Below are 18,311 nucleotides of genomic sequence, written 5' to 3'. Positions count from 1 at the left end.
GACTTCAGGGGTATGTGTGACAGTTCATACAAGTGATCAGTCAGTGTCCATTGTTTATAAGATCTAGTGATTCGAAAATGAAAAGGACTAAATACCGTAAAGTAACGAAGTCTACTACTAGTTCCAGTTCAGGTCCAAAGCTGAAGACATTGACGACAGTGGAACTTTCGGAGCCTCAGTGTAGTGCTAGTTTCGGGTCGAGGGCCAAAGAGATCGAAGATATATCTCTCTAAAGTGAATATTTCAGCAGTACTGGGGATTGGAGGGGTTTATTAAAAAATAAATAAGCTGCAAAGATCAATTGAAAATCAAAGTTTTGATTAATGATTTAGTTGTGCCCAAAACCAAATTTCGAGAAGAGAAAGCAAGAAGATGTTGCATGGTGGAAATTGCAGGCTCTACCAGGACCCAAATCAGGGCTCTGGCATACCGTGCCATTGCTCTACCAATTGAGCCACCGAGCCACCCTTGACATTTGGATAGATTTTTCGCTAAAATGCATACATAGTACATGTCCTGTGTATGTCACATCGTAAGATGTTGCCTGTATAATGAACAAGCACAGAAAATAAAGGAGAAAGAAGAAAACTCAGGATCATTCCCATCGGTTGTGAAGACATTTTACTTCTGTAGTCAACACGAGCTGCCGCTTAGAGCTGACGATGACGATTTTACATTGTGTTGCCTGATGATTTTGCAAGTCGAACGTAGGTTTGTACGTCCTTTTGTGTCCTACGGTGCGAAACGTTGCTGTTGATTGGCTCATTCCAACCGACATGTATCGCGTGTCCCCTCGGTCTGAAACCTTCCTTGAAGGTCCAAGACACAAGGATGGAAAATTAGGGCCTTGTTAAGGTTAAGTGCAAAGGCAGGCGACAGCACCCTAAAGGATAATATCCAGGATTTTTTGAAGGGAGATGGGTTATGCATACTATTTTTGGCGGCCAGTCCTCATTTCGCCATCTTTTCCTGTCTCTGACGTTCTCTCTCTTATTTTTTTTAAGGAATACTTGGTCAAATGGGGTTATGGCCCCACAAAACCTCACTTGGGCACGTCATTGGAGATAAATGAGTAAGCATTTGATCATTTTGGGAGACGAAACATTAGATGTGTTAATTGTTTCGCGATCCAGCTGTATTCGAGAAGACTTCTTTTGTCTCGTGCCGATACATGACAAGACTGCCGTGACACACTTTTTAACACTTGCGAGTGCTTAGGCTTGAATATGAACAATTTTCGGCTTTTAAAAGAACTGCAAAATGGAAGAACAAGACACAATAGTGGTGTTCAGGCTCAAATCGGAGAGAAATATTCGAGAACTGTGTGCATCCAGTTCACAGCCTACAGTTTGAATCTCGCGTTGTCGAGTGGATTGTCCATCCCGTGCGTGTATAATAGATGTTTTGATGCCCGATGAGAAGAAATGGACAAACACCCATACTGAGATGGTTCCGGCACACAATGTTAATGTATGGAAACAGACGAGTCGAGTTGTAAAAAACGTTCAGATTTCACGTTCTGATAAAAATGGCAGCCTTAAACAGTGGCGACGATTTAGAGGATAGTTGCTAATTTCTTTGTCTCCACACTGCCTCTTAATGCTAAGCTACCAAGAGAAAGTAAACCTTCCTTGCCCCCTCGTTTTGGAACCCAATCGCCACCACTGGCCTTAAAAATTACAATTCTGAGGTTCTATCTATACCCCTTAAAAATATGGTGTTCAGACCCCCCCCCCCACCCCTACCCCCAAAAAGATAATTCCTGGATACTTGCCTGTGTGGAGGTGCTGGACTATAACGGAGCGGGGATTCGGCGGGTGGTCCTTTGGAGGGTACATTTAAAAACTTACAGTGCTGACCTCCAAGTAGCTTTCCGTCCCAAGAATGCTGACCATTTTCACTACTTTTTAAAAAATCATATCTCAAAAACTAAAAATGTAAAATATATGTATCATACACTGTTGAAAAGTTTGATTCTTCCTCTTTATTTTGATATATATGTTACATTATAACCACATGGCTACCTTGGACGTTTCATCATAAATGATATGAAATGTACTAAAAATAAAAAGTTGACAAGATATATGACATCGGAAGCAAGCATATCGCTATCAGACAACGACGCGAACAGAACCGTTATGAGCATCTAGTGGCAGTATGAGGAAGTACATTGTCCAAACATTACTCAGGATTGCTAACTCCGTAAATGTACGGCAAATGACCGTTGAAATAAATTTTGAATTCAACTCCGTATATATACGTGATCCGCACACTACAGAAGTTCGGGAACTCCGTATATATACGTGATTAGCACTCTTAAGTGTTTAAGTAGTCGACAACATGCTTATCGGCTAGCTGGAAGTGTTCAGTGGCAAAATAGTGGTGACGGCAGCAAGTGAATTTGGGGCAGGAAGAGGGTTCCGTGAAAATCGTCTGCTGCCGAACACCAATGAAGTTTCAGACGTAGTAACAACGCATACAAAATACGTAAAGATATACGAACTATGAAAGGGTTCACAACGAATCTTCTTATTGCAGACAACGATACGCCAGCAATGGGACTTGTTCGTTTTGTAGAATGAGCAACAAGAACCAAAAAGTCACCATTTTCTTCTTCCTGGTCACAAACATCAATGCCGTTCTGCAGAATCGTCTTTGTTCCACCTGCAAACCGCTTATTGAGAGTTGTAACAGACGTCACAAATAACAGCACAACACAGCGAGCGATGTTTAACAAAACAAGTGAACGAATACAAGTGAAATTCCACAGCGTAGTTCTGAGCCTGGTGTGGCGCACACCCAGCTTCCACAAATGGCAAAACTAAATGCTAAAAGTTCTAAACTTGGCCATTCTAACCTAATTGTAGGTTAGGAATTGCATGTTTAGAGGTCTAAGTATTGTGTTTGATTGGTTTTTTCTTTTTAGTCCACTTTATGCACAGAAATGTTAATCGGGACTAGACCTACAGTGGGATCCGATTTACTATGTGCCTACACCGGGTATCGAACCCGGGACCCCTTGATTACAAGGCAATGACGTTTGTTGGTAGCTGGGTGTGTCCCGCACCAGAACCCCGTAGTTCCAGGAGTGCTTCTACCCCACTTCCCCTCTCGCGTTTTAAGCCGTTTTCTCGAGCTAGTCTCGTCTTCCGTGGTTGGACAGTAGAAGTTGCAGATTCGGACAAGGGTTAGGTGAGACCCTGGAGTACGGTCAACAGATCACTGTAAACAAAAAGTAATGAAATTAGAAATTACCTTAAGTGATCGCTCCTCATAAACTTCTTGTTACAGACAGGACAAATGAAATTCTTCTCCCCCGTGTGTGTGCGGGTGTGCCGTGCTAGCTCGTCCGACCTGGCAAACCTCTTCCCGCACCCTGACCAACTGCACGGAAATGGCCGTTCACCTGCAAGAAGAAGAAAGCGTCGAATCATGTAGAGGATATAAAGATAACAACGTTATGTACAGTATGCAAATATAGAATCTGTTGTAGCACACACACAGAATGTCGCCATACAACACCGGCAAACTTTGAATGTGGCGAGGACATAAAGTAACAACTTATGCAACCGTGCGGTACACGTTCACGGTTGCCACAGTTATATTTTCTGTTGAAAAACGATATATATATATATATTTAACACGCTACGGACAAAGTGTGCAACCAATAAAAGAAAGGATTGCCCTCTGGTGTGGGAATACATCTGGGCAAAATTTACAGACAAAGACAAGGGTAAAGGTTTAATTTTGCGATTTCATACTGCCGATGCGTTTGCTGACATAATGTTGTTTCTGAACCGTAGTACAAAATTCAATATTTTCCGACAGAAAAAATGAACCACAGAGGCAACCACAAATCTGTAATGCATGGCTGTACACATGCAGGTTAAATATGGTGTTTTTGAGGGTTCGTAGCATCGAACGAGTCCTCAACGAGAAAACAATTTCAAGAAACGTTATCATGGTGGCTACTCTAGGACCTTGATAAAATTCAAGTATAATTCCAGGTTTTCAAGGCTAACTTTCCAAAAATTCAAGGGTACGAGCAGATGTATTCTCTATTTCAGCCTTACGTATTATCACCTCTCACCGCTCACACCCATACACACACAAATATATTAACAATATAAAGGGTCTGTGCGATTCCAATTGATCCAAAAATTCTTATTCAATTCAATTAAACGGTACATACATTTAAAATTTTTAATTTAAAGTGTGAAGTTTACATTTGCCATTGCACATACTCCGACTCGAAATACATCTACAAACACAAGTCACAAATGTTATGGAATATACTAATCTACGAATATTTGTTAATTGTATAAGAATTTCAAACTCAAATTTACCTAATCAACTTCAAGATATCTTATTTTGCAAAAATCTTCCGTCTCTCAGGTAGATTGTTCTGCAAAGAACACTAACAAAGCAACCGAACTGAGAGAATTCTTTTATTTTCCACGCAGATTTCTTTTATTTTCCTTCGTCGATAACAAAAATAAACTGAAAAACTTGCCTCAGAGCATTAATAAATATGTATAAATTCAGTGAGATTTGGATTAATAAAGTTGCAATCTTTCACGTCTACGGAGAAAAATTTAAGTCGAATTCACGCGTAATTCCCGGTGAGTAGCTTACCCTCTGTAAGTCTCCATGTTTTCTATACGTTGTGAAAGTCTGTGGGTGTTCTATGGCAACACCCTTTGTGTGTGTGATCCGGCGCCAGTGCATATTAAAAACAGTTGCGTGGGATAATCAATCTTCTGATGTGCAGGATATAATGATTGTTATTTATTAATACTTCTGTTATTCAATTTAATATCAACGACCTGAACCCACTTATACATATTTGTGGCGACCCCAAAGTGTGTCTTATATCTTCGCTACTCATTTTCTTGAGGAAAATGGGACCAAGGACGAGACAACATACGTAACTCCGTCAACCACTCTTGAGTATACCAATGTGCGTGGGGTGATGTTCATGTGTGTACTATGCTCATTTCAGTATTTTAGTGCGCCTTTCTGCCTCTTGAACAAGTGAAAGGTTTAGGATGGATGCTAGATATTAATGCTCTTAGCCACGACCCATTACTAGTTTTCGTACGCAGAGTAATGGTCAGAACTCCGAGAAGCGAGAGACAAAAATATGAATGCGTGGTACCTTGTTTCAATTTATGCTTACATTGACCTTCCTCTTGCTTAAACTCGTTAAAATGTTGATGAACCTTGTATGATTAAGCAATAGGAAGATCCCGGAAGAGGTATGATGCGTTCTCCACCGTTCCGATGATAAAATCTGTGATGATTACAAGGTGTGTTGCACTGAAGAACAGCTCTATGCTAGAGGTGAACAGGTTGGGCTCCAAAGACTAATTTGCGTCTTCGAGATGTTTCTGCGCAGCTGTCCAAGGAGGTTTAGGGAGACCTGCTTTCGTGGTTGCGAAATGTTTCTGCAATCTTTTTGTACGCAACGTCTTCGCACTACTTCGCCTGAACGTAACCTTCGAATGAAGGCGAGGAGGCGTGATTCGTGTTAAATACGCAAATCGTAGGAGTGGCGCCACTCTCGTCTTGTCTCGCCGAGTGTCTAAGTCAGTGTTGTAGCATGAAGGGGAACTTCCCTCGGCGCTGAGAATTTCATATATTTTTTTTTAAAAAAAAATCAAAAACACCAAAATAAAATTTAAAGATACCAGTCTCATACTTGATGTAAGCTTTTCAAAGCTTGATTTAATTTTCTTCCTTCTTTCGTCGACTAAAATATGCTCCCACAAACGAACCCAAAATAAAAAAATGTACTTTAGCTTGAGTTTGTACTTTGTATTGTACGTACTTTACTTTCCAAGCTTTCCTTTGTGATTCTCTCTTTCTAAAATGTTCCTGAACTGAGAAAATATTCTTTCAAATTTGCATGACGAACATGACTTCTGCTTAAAATCTGCAATAAATACCTCCCCTCCCTATTACCTCTTTTCATTATTGTAATGACAACTTGTATAAACCTAATGCTGTAATGAAAACTGTCTTATTTGGAATTCTATCCATAATCATTATCCCTGTTTCCGCCTAATTTCACTAGTTTTTCCTCGACGAATCGTAAACAAGGGGTCCCGCGTTCGATACCCGGTGAAGAAATATAGTGGTTCGGATCCCACTAAGTCCAGTCCCAAATGGCGATTAGCCTACCAGAGCATTAAGTGGACTTAATAAAACAAACTCGAATTTCACTCATTTAGTCAATTCTAATACCTCGATTAAGTTTTATAATTTGCGGCTCTGTTTCCAAGATGAAAGGAAATATTGGATAAAGAGGGACATTTTGAGGCTGGGCAAGGGAAGTTGTGCCCTCATCTTAAGGCAACACTGATTGTGTACCGTGTAACCTCGCATCCGTCCTGAAACCTTAGTACGTCGTTTCACGGTGCGTTGAAAGCAGATGAAATTGTTGTGTGAGGCAAATGGAGCGAGTACATTTTGTGTGTGAAGAAACGGGGTAGTCCCACTTGATGTCGGATGAAAAATGCTTCATTTGGATAAACAGGTCTGTTCAAGAGAGGATCCGCCCCCTCATCCCCTCTGGTATCATCACTGTCAGTTGTCACGGCGATGTACTTACCAAGCTATTTACAAGGTACCTTTATAAGGTAGGCCATTCCCGAGGTTCCGAGATTTTGTCCCATGATTCTGTGCGTGCTATGACGTCTTTAAGAGGACAGAATGGAACTTACTTCGTTATCGTATACGGAAGCTTGAGATAAATGGGTCGATTATTTACTTATACACACTTTTTCTTGAATGCCGGTAGAATGAGAACAAATCAACCTGTTTGTGCTCTTGCCACGTGCAATAATAATAGAAGAAAATCGCCTGGTATAAAGTGATCATCGCTTCCCAAAAAGTTGCTGTAGCTGGATTGATTCAATTTGTTCCTCCAAATTTCGGATTTACTCAGTGGTGCAACCACAGGGGAGGGCAGGGGCATTGTCCCCCAACCTTCGACGGAAGTCAATTCTAGGGGGGGCAAACATTGATGGCCAAAGGCACCTGCAGGGGGCACAGAGGAGAAATTGCCCCCTTCTATTTCAAATTTTATACAAATAAAGATACATTTCGTAAAATTTTCTTGCTCACTTTGCTTGCAGTGCCAGCTTTTCTCAGTCTCGTCAAGTTCAGAGACGTAGCTAGGGGGTGTCGGGAGTCGGCCATGGGCGCCAAATAATCTAATTTTAAAAAAAATGTGAAGGAGAGAATGCCTTGGCGCCATGTGATATTATTTGTTCCTTATTAAATCAATATTGTTTTAAATTGCAAAAATTGGATCAAAAAATTATCTTTCTCGCTTCGCTCGAAATATAATTGTTTTTTGTAATGTGATGTATTTAAATAATATGTTTTGTATATATGTAATGAAAAAAACTTTGAATACATACATAATTTAGTGTTAGCATCTTGCATATGTATTTTCTTATTTCATGTCGCTCCATGTTGCATATGTGCAAAACATATGAAAGTTATACATGTTATATGTACAAAAAAATATCTTCGGCATGCATTTATCATTCATTTTCTGCCATTCAAAAATACAGTTTGTGTGCTTGTTTTCAATTATTAGCTAATGTAAAATTTCTGGTGTTGAAAAAATGTTTCAAATCGTTTGTTCCAAATAAATGCTTTAGCACAGACATCTACCTCCCTTTTGCGTCATTTATGAGGATAATAACGTCTTTGATACTACTACTACTACCACTAGTAATAATAATGCCATTATTAATGTTATTATTATTACTATTATTATTATTGGTACGTTTATCCTGGTACTTTCTCCCTCCAGATAAAAATTTGTGGTTGCGCCTCCGGCCTTATCTTCCACACTCGCCTTCCGTATCATCACGTATGCAACTTTAAAAAACCTTTACACAATCGGAACTCAGTTTCTAAGTATTGCTTCATTGAATATTGAGTGCAAGATAAGATTTATTAGCTTTGAAGTTGAAACATCGTCCGCGAAAATAATACTTTGAACATCTCGTAGGTATCGAACACTAATTAACAATTGCACTGTTACTTTACTTTATGTGCGTTTGTTGAGAAATTGTGCTGAAAATATAATGTACGACTTACAGGACAGGCGTTTCTCCCCTGCACATCATTTCAATCTTCTCGTCAATCAATGAGAAGAGCTGTCATGTAAATAATGACCAAAGAAGCTATTCAATCAGGCCAGTAGCCAGGAATTCTTTGTGGGGGACTAAACACCATATTTTTACGGGGTATAGATAGAACCTCACAATTGTATGTTTAAGGCTAATGGTGGCAATTGGGTTCAAAACGGGAGTGGGGGGTGCAAGAAAAGTTTACTTTCTCTTCCCTTGGTATACAAGGGTTAGCATAAAGAGGTCATAGTATGAAGGCAAAAAAATGGGGAGCAACTATCCCCAAAATCGTCGCCACTGTTCAAGGCTGCCAAATTATTCAGAACGTGAAATCGGAACATTTTTTACCACTCAACTCCTCTGTTTCCATGCATTAACATTGTGTGCCGGAACCATCTCAGTATGTGTGTTTGTCCATTTCTTATCATCAGACATCAAAACATCTATGGCGTCTTCGAGTGTTTTTACGAAGCTGTTACACACGCACGGGATGGACAATCCACTCGACAACGCGAGACTCAAACTGTGGGCTGCGAACTGGACGCAGAAATTTCTCGAATATTTCTCTCTGATTCGAGTCTGAACACCACTACTGTGTCTTGTCCTCCCATGTTTACAGTTCTTATAAAAGCCGAAACTCACCAAATTATTCATATTGAGGCCTAAGCACTCGCAAGTGTTCACAATTGTCTGTCACAACTTCCGCAGTCTTGTCATATATTGGCACAAAACAAAGTAAGTCTTCTCGAATACAGTTCGAAACAATTAATTCACAATGAAAACCCTTCCGATCCCAACACATCTAGTGTTTCTTCTCCCAATATGATTAAATGCTTACTCATTTATCTCCAGTGACGTGCCCAAGGGAGGGTTGGTGAGGTCATAACCCAATTTGACCAAGTATTCCTTAAAAAAAATGAACGTCAAAGAGAGGAAAAGATGGCAAAATAAGGATTGACCACCAAAAATTGTATGCATAACCCTCCTCTTCTAAAATTCTGGGAAAATTTGGTCCGGGCACAACTAACTCATCACTCAAAACTTTGTTTCAGTTGATCTGTGCAGCTTATTTCTTTTTTAATTAACCGCTCCAATACCCGTTACTGCTTAAATATTCACTTTAGAGAGGCCTTCGATCTCTTCGGCCCTCGACCCGAACTAGCACTACACTGAGGCTCCGGAAATTCCGCTGTCGTTAATGTCTTCTGCTTTGGACCCGAACTGGAACTAGTAGTAGACTTCGTTACTTTATGGTATTTAGTCCTTATCATTTTCGAATCACTAGATCTTATAAAGCCACCAATAGACTTTGAATACTCATTAACCGATTCTGTTGTACAGTGTCTCTCAAAAGTTTTAGGACAACGACATTTTAAACTAGGCAACCCAATTTACACAAGGCGTTGGTGGGTTGCGTGTAGAGTTAGGCTCAATTTCAGGGTTGCCACATGCACAATAGATATTTATAAAATACGCGAAAGGAATAAAAACAAGTAATATTGTATAAAATTATGAAAAATATCACTATTATATCGCAAGTAACAAAATTCTTTCTGAAAGAAAAAAAAGGTTTCTTAGTATTTCATCGCTGATGAGTCTACAGAAAGGAAAAGAGGTGAGAGAAAACGAAAGGTGACAAAGGAGAGGAGAAAGAGAAAGCGAAAGGAGAAGAGGAAAAATAGAGGAGAGAAGAAAGAGAGGATAAACGAGGAGAGGAGATGTAGTGAGGAGAATGGAAAAAGATTCTAGGAGAGATGAGGAAAATGGAGCAAAGAAGAGAGAAAGGAGAAAAGGAGACGAGAGGAGGGGAGTGGAGAGTAAAGTAAAGGACAGGAAAAGAGAAGAACGAAAAGAAGAGGAGAAGTGTGCAGTGGAGTCGGAAATCTAAGACAGGAGAAGAGATACGAGGAGTGGAGATGAGTGGGATGGAGATAAGATGCGAGAAAAGTAGGGAAGGCGATATGAGATAAAAGCAGAGCGAGCAGAAGGAGGGGAGAGGAGAAGGAGAAGAGAAGAACAGAAGGGACTGAAGAGAAGAGGTAGTTGCAGAAAATATCGTCTCAGCGTCAAGAATTGATGCATTGGTCAAATTATCGACATGAAACATTCAATAACATTTTGAAATGTATTGGAGAATGTATTAGATAGGTTCGAAATGCATTTTGGCTTAGTTCAGAGCAAGGTAAAATCTTCCATGTAAGATCTTTGATTTTACCTGAAATTATACCACTAAAAACATGAATATTTATAAGAATTATCCAATTTTTGTCCACTTCTCGGTTCGTTGAAATGGAGATTTTGTAATTTAATATTTCCCCTCCCCCCATCGTTAATTCCAAACTGAATCATTCCGTTTCACACGGCGTGGACAATGAACACAATGGGATAGGTCTAAAACTTACGAAAATTTTCTGCCACCGGAAGGGTTTGAACCTACGACCATCAGATTGACAGTCCTGAACGGTAAACACTACCCTACAAGCTTTCGCTCCTGAAAGTAAGTAGAAGGAGCTGACCAATGTGAAATGTAGATGCAACTCTCCTCCTACATGTAATGTGCAAACAATACTTGTTTGTAACAAAGAAAACGAAGGTAGTACGACTCGGCGAAAACATTTAATGGAGAATTGCACATGATGAAAACTTTTCATTTGATATTTGCGGAGGTATCCTTGCATTGAACTCGAGTGGGAAAAGGGGTAAAATTAGTATGTCCTGAATTGCCACAAAAATAAATAGTTATTTCATTAATATTTGTCAATGTCTTTGAAGCAGTACACAATTATCGTTAGAGTATCATAATTCACGATCTTATACATGAAAATATCCCTTTGAATGTGTGTCAATTCATTTATTTGTTTATTTTTTTATATAAATTCCATATGCAGAACAATGTAGCCACTATACACTGCTATTACAAATAATGTTACCATGCTCTTGTTTATAATAAAAAGAGAATTAAAAAAAAAGAACACCTAGTATGGAGGATCGAAAGCTTTCAAGAACTCTAACCAATACACTACGCCCTTTGTTTCCCTTGGAGCAACAGTTCTTAATTATTCTGTCGCGTCAATATTGTAAACGTTATCCTGGAAAAAGAAGTTCAATACTCTGATATAGCTCTGTACTTCTAGAATTACTCTATACACATGCATTTGAAATTTAACTCTGAACTTATTTCTTCGTTGTTAGTATATCTAAGCTTGTGAATATACTTTATTTGTAATTTTATAACGGTTACATGAACATCTACGAAATAGTTCCTTATAATAACCTCCGGTTGACCAAGTTGCCAATATAAACAAATGGAATACAGATTGTCTTCGAGCTAACATTGTTAAAAAGGAGCGGATACATGTATTACTATCCCAATACTTATTCAATAAGATTCCTTGTTTGTCAGAAATTATGACTTAAACTATTGCATGTTGAGCTGGTGCCCACCTAGCCGCCTCTGATGAAATCTATCATTCTTCAGATTCTCTTCCAAATTCGACTCTGGTCACTTGTAACTTGCTGGGTGCAGACACTGTGCACCGTTTCCGAACGCGATTGCTATTGTAGAAGTATATATTCTCTCAAAAGAGCACGAAAGGAAATTTGACCAATATTCTCCAGTCGTTTAAAACCAAATATTATCTATTAAACGAAAAGTTCACGATTGTCAATAAACGGTTTAACCTATCTCAGCATAGGTTCGATCCCGTGTTCAGTCTCCGGGAATATTCGGCCTGTGCATAGGGCCGGTGGCAACCCACCATCGTGAGGAAATTGGGGAGCTCCGAGTGAGTGAGCGTAATCCGGTCGCGAAGTCCTACAACGGCTGGGTGTCTGTCGGGCCGACCACCCGTCCCCCTAGTCTGGCTGCAGATCTCCACGCCCCCCCTGGTTGCCAGCAGTCGGTAGGTAAGCCTTGGCCCAATATTGGGCTGTAGCGCAATAGGATTATTATTATTTAAATAATAAAATTTAATAGAAAGATTCTCCGAAATTTCTCTCCCACTGTCTACGTCAGGCCAGTACCCAGGGGGGGGGGGGCATGCCCCCTCCAACCCTGAAAAAATATTTAAATGTGAACCTATCAATAACTACGAAAATAACATCGTCGATTTTAGAAATGTGTAAAAGTTTCAATTTTGTTCTTACATAAATGAATCCGTTTATTCCGCAAAAGTCTTCAGGCTGCAATATTGGGTAGTTTTAGTTTTATAATCATTGATGCAAGGCTACCAGACGTCCGATTCAGCGATTTTGTCAGGACAGTGCGTTACTTTCAATCCCTGTCCCGACTTTTTCGAACTACAATCGTGATGCGAGAATGTCTCTTTATTATTGCTTTTTCTTAACTCACAATTAGACATGTTCTTTATTGTAATAATAATTCCTAGTACGCAACATTAAATTTATAAATATATTATTTTCTAAACATAGAATTATCATGACTTTTCAATGGCGCTCGGACTATTTGAACTATTTTGTAATATCTGTCTCTCTTTCTCTCTCTCTCTCTTATATATATATATATATATAAATTATAAATTTGGGTCTGGCCCCTCCCTCAAAGAAATCCTGCGTATGGGCCTGGTCTATGTCAATGACAGAAATGCAAGCAATATTTGTATTTATTTTTAACCCAATTAAAGGAATGTGGAAGAATTTAAAAGAAATAAGAAAGAGCAGAACGACTGTTACTCTACTTTAAAAATTGTTGTTCTTCGAGGAAGAAAAATAAGAAGTATTTACTCCAGCACCTTAACACAGTGTCCCACGAGTCTCTCTTGACTAATACTGTCAAATGTGAAGTGATTTTATGAATAAAATTTTCCGCCTGTTTACGTCTAACGTTGCGCAGATTTGGTAGTTCGCAAACGGTGTAATTATTTCGTGTTACCTTACGCAAGAGCAAATACATTTCAGAAGACTGTTCTGAACACTACACTTGCGTCAGCAAACAAGCATTTCGTCTGTTGCAGTATCACAGGAAAAGAATATCGTCCTGCAATGTTCAAGCCTCTAAATATTCTCCATTAATAATGTCTAATCACAATAATAAGTTAGAAGAAATAACTCGCATTCGCAACTACCAATATTCTCGTTTTTCTTCATCACTTCGAAAATTATTTCTCGAAGATATCTGTTATACTACAAGAAAGCAATTCAAAATTAAAGTAAAAGTTCAACTACATGTATACCCAACGACATTTACAATATTGGAGGGACAGAATACATAAAAATTCTTGTTTCAATCGAAGGTAAGGGCGTGGTGTAGTGGTTAGAGTTCTCGATTGGGCTGCTAGCGGTCCCAGGTTCGATCCTCCATACTAGGTGTGGAGAGCATGGTAACATTATTTGTCATAGCAGTGTATAGTGGCTACATTGTTCTGCATATGGAATTTATATAAAAAAAATAAACAAATAAATGAATTGACACACATTCAAAGGGATATTTTCATGTATAAGATCGTGAATTATGATACTCTAACGATAATTGTGTACTGCTTCAAAGACATTGACAAATATTAATGAAATAACTATTTATTTTTGTGGCAATTCAGGACATACTAATTTTACCCCTTTTCCCACTCGAGTTCAATGCAAGGATACCTCCGCAAATATCAAATGAAAAGTTTTCATCATGTGCAATTCTCCATTAAATGTTTTCGCCGAGTCGTACTACCTTCGTTTTCTTTGTTACAAACAAGTATTGTTTGCACATTACATGTAGGAGGAGAGTTGCATCTACATTTCACATTGGTCAGCTCCTTCTACTTACTTTCAGGAGCGAAAGCTTGTAGGGTAGTGTTTACCGTTCAGGACTGTCAATCTGATGGTCGTAGGTTCAAACCCTTCCGGTGGCAGAAAATTTTCGTAAGTTTTAGACCTATCCCATTGTGTTCATTGTCCACGCCGTGTGAAACGGAATGATTCAGTTTGGAATTAACGATGGGGGGAGGGGAAATATTAAATTACAAAATCTCCATTTCAACGAACCGAGAAGTGGACAAAAATTGGATAATTCTTATAAATATTCATGTTTTTAGTGGTATAATTTCAGGTAAAATCAAAGATCTTACATGGAAGATTTTACCTTGCTCTGAACTAAGCCAAAATGCATTTCGAACCTATCTAATACATTCTCCAATACATTTCAAAATGTTATTGAATGTTTCATGTCGATAATTTGACCAATGCATCAATTCTTGACGCTGAGACGATATTTTCTGCAACTACCTCTTCTCTTCAGTCCCTTCTGTTCTTCTCTTCTCCTTCTCCTCTCCCCTCCTTCTGCTCGCTCTGCTTTTATCTCATATCGCCTTCCCTACTTTTCTCGCATCTTATCTCCATCCCACTCATCTCCACTCCTCGTATCTCTTCTCCTGTCTTAGATTTCCGACTCCACTGCACTCTTCTCCTCTTCTTTTCGTTCTTCTCTTTTCCTGTACTTTACTTTACTCTCCACTCCCCTCCTCTCGTCTCCTCTTCTCCTTTCTCTCTTCTTTGCTCCATTTTCCTCATCTCTCCTAGAATCTTTTTCCATTCTCCTCACTACATCTCCTCTCCTCGTTTATCCTCTCTTTCTTCTCTCCTCTATTTTTCCTCTTCTCCTTTCGCTTTCTCTTTCTCCTCTCCTTTGTCACCTTTCGTTTTCTCTCACCTCTTTTTCTTTCTGTAGACTCATCAGCGATGAAATACTAAGAAACCTTTTTTTTCTTTCAGAAAGAATTTTGTTACTTGCGATATAATAGTGATATTTTTCATAATTTTATACAATATTACTTGTTTTTATTCCTTTCGCGTATTTTATAAATATCTATTGTGCATGTGGCAACCCTGAAATTGAGCCTAACTCTACACGCAACCCACCAACGCCTTGTGTAAATTGGGTTGCCTAGTTTAAAATGTCGTTGTCCTAAAACTTTTGAGAGACACTGTACAGATCAACCTGGAAATTGAAGCCGCGTATTTTAACCTCATTATATTCTAGAACGTTCCACAGATAAAACGATTCGTTAATGTTGCCAGTAGTTCGACTAGTGTTGCCCACGGGACGAGACGGGACAAGCTTTTAAAAATTCGAGACGAGACAAGATTGACCATGTGCCATAAGACAAACGAATATTTTCGAGACGAGACAGCATTTCCACGAGACGAGACAGGCCAAAGTCTCGTCTCGTGGGCAACACTAAGTTCGACTCCTTCTCTTATTCAAAAACGTTCCCTCTCGCGCTTTCCAGAGATTAAAAAATTACAATGAATCGTCCTACGTGTGCGCTACGTTTGCAGCTTCCAAATGCTGACAACTCTTTGCATAGTGTTGTGACAACACCGAAAGCGCAAGAAAAGTTTTAATGCAATATTATCAACAACAGGCTAATAGAACAATCTCCGTGTTGCCTTGGTAAGTATTTCTCTCCTTATATATTATCGGCACACTATTCAAGAAAACAAAAACCTAATTTTGCCGGATCTTGTGGCTGAGTGGTTAGCACATCGCGCTGCGACGCCAAGGGTCCCGGGTTCGAATCCCGCTCAGCCATGGTTGTATGTGAATGTCCATTTATCATTTTCATCATTTCATCACTCATTCCCATCTTCGTAAATTAGCTAAGAGGAACAAAACGCGAAGTAAAATAAAATAAATCAAATCCAAAAAAACAAACTAATTTTATGTAGTGTAAACTGAAAAAATTAAGGGGGGCTCCAGCCCCCTTATCCCACCTTGGGTTCGCGCTATTAACAATAACAGGGTTATAGAACATTCTGTGTCTTGGCTCGAAAATTATTTATCTCAAATTATCATCACATTATTTAAGAAGCCATGAACCTAATTTTATGTAGCGTAATTTCCTGAATGGGGTGCTGGAGCTCCCTGATTCCCACCTTGCATACGTGCTTGACTCGATAATTATTTCTCTCCTTAAATTATCGTCACGTTATTTTATTTCACACCACAAGAAACCAAAAACCTCATTTTAATTATTGTAAACCGCAAACTTTCGGGGGGTTCGAGCCCCCTAAGCTCCCCCTTGGATACGTGCCTGCTGCGAGTGTCCCTTCATCAATTTAAACTAATCATCACTCATCCTGTTCGTCGCGATTAGCCAAAAGTGGAAGAAGACGTTAAATAACAAAAACAAATTTATCCTCATCGTGGCGATCAACTGGAGAATCTGAAAAGTAGCGTAAAAATATTAAAGGGAAATTCCAGGATATTCAGTAAAAAGTCATATCAGAATATGCCCGGACAAGAACTTTCCTTAGAATTAGACATTTAAAATAAATGCTATAGGTTAGCTGGAAAGAAAAGCTGGCAGTGGACTACAGCCTACAGGGACAAGATATCACACATATAATGTATGAAAAATAAACTATGCATTGTTTCGGAATAAGTGTATTCTTCTATCGCGTATTTGATCTCTTGTTGTCAAATTAAATTAACAGCTTTGGCGTATAATATCAAAAGATGCATGAAAACACAGCGTTTCATGGGCCATCTGCTACATTCTACGCATAGCTCTCTTCCGCTCGTGTCCGCTTGGTGACGTCACAAGTTCTAGCCAATAACGTGCTAGTCGCGGAGTGGCCCCCTCTGAGCTATTTAATCAAATTGAAGAAACAATGCATTCTGTTAGCTAAGTATGGTTAGAAGCATGGCATTTAACTTCTTCAAAATCAATATATGTATTTCATATTTTGCATTTTATACTTTTCTACAGTGAAATATCCGGTAATAAGTAGCATTATAAGACTGGCATCTGTTGGTTATTTTCAAACTCAGACAATACTACCCCCCACTGGCAGTCGAGCCAAGTAAAAGTACAATTCACAGGATTACATACCATGACAGGATGTAATTATCTGTACTCGTATGAAATACACTTTCCATACATATATAAACTTACATGTGTAATCTTGTTATTTTAATATTATTTGGTCGACTGCCACTGAGAGGCAGATTGTGTAGGCTGAGTGCCGATAGCCATAAAAATCGAAGAGACACTAAAAATAGAGACAAAAACTACACCATAGACATTAAAATGTACAAAGACGAAAAATTAAATGAAGCAATTTACTTTCGTTATAAACACAATCTACAACAAACGACCACATTTGTCACGTGCATTAAAGTTAATTAGCAGGTATTTCCAAGTTTTCCATTGTGATTCCATATTTTGTTAAAATGTTACTGAACTGAGAAAAGATTCCTTCAACTTTGCATGATGAACAGGGGGCTGTGCTGTGCATCTACAATTTCCGCTGGGGTGAAATCTAATGGAGGTGGCAGACATTCTAATCCTGATTCAATTTAGGATTGCTGCATTTGATTGGTTATTACCAAGAACATGCATACTGTATGCATCATACAATACACAAGGTGCTAAAACAGATGAAGAAGGCAAACCAAAGAAGAGAATATTAGAAACCAATCAGAATATCAGAAACCAATCAGATTTTTCTTATTTAACACTTGTATGCAATCAAATAGGCAATTAATTTTGAAATAGTCACTTATTACGGAAATAAGCACATAAAATTAGCTAAAAGCCTAAATTTCCCAGCTAGGGAACAAAAATATACAGGGCGATTCAAAAGTTGCCATTCATACATAACACCAGGTAAAGTGACAAACTGGTATTGGTAAACGCTTAGTTTTAGGTAACTAATATTGACATGTGCACTCATAACATCGGGGGTCATATTGAACATGTGTAACCACAAAACTGTTTTGTATGCTATGTATGGTGAATTTTTAATCACCCTGTATATATTGGAGCAAATCCTCAGCTGTTGATGAGCTCTACGTAAAGTAGAAGCCGTTAAGGTGTGGAGTGATTACATATCAAGGATTAGACATCATATCACCAAAACTAATAGCGCCTTTTCTTCCATTCGTAGTTCCTAGTAGTATCGTATATGCTAATTCCAAGCGCTCACTCTCTCTCTGACCCTGCGGTGAGTGAGCCACGCCTTTGGCACAGATTCATCGGAAAGCTAGGATCAGCTCTGGAAACTAGTTCCAGTTCCGTTCTTGCCGATTTTCAATGAAGAGACTTTGTTTCCAGCGCATTCCAAACGTGGGTGTGCTTTCGTGAAGTTCACGTCCAACCACGCCTTTGTAACGTGGCAAGCAATGGATTTCCCAACTCTTCACGTACAAGG

General features: G+C 39.0%; 1 protein-coding gene across 1 annotated transcript in view; it reads right to left on the bottom strand.

The window, feature by feature from the left end:
• LOC145984989 (uncharacterized) overlaps positions 1-18,311 on the bottom strand; it is a 112,645-nt gene that overhangs the window by 8,511 nt on the left and 85,823 nt on the right. The window contains exon 2 of the mRNA XM_083118470.1: positions 3,256-3,406. Coding sequence (XP_082974596.1) covers positions 3,256-3,406 — 151 coding nt within the window. The remainder of the gene's footprint in view (positions 1-3,255; positions 3,407-18,311) is intronic.

This window comes from Lepisma saccharinum, chromosome 3 (genome assembly GCF_977018435.1).
Source record: "Lepisma saccharinum chromosome 3, izLepSacc3.1, whole genome shotgun sequence".
Lineage (NCBI taxonomy): Eukaryota > Metazoa > Arthropoda > Insecta > Zygentoma > Lepismatidae > Lepisma > Lepisma saccharinum.
Note: the sequence above shows the minus strand (reverse complement) of the source record. Positions and strands in the feature narration are given on the sequence as shown.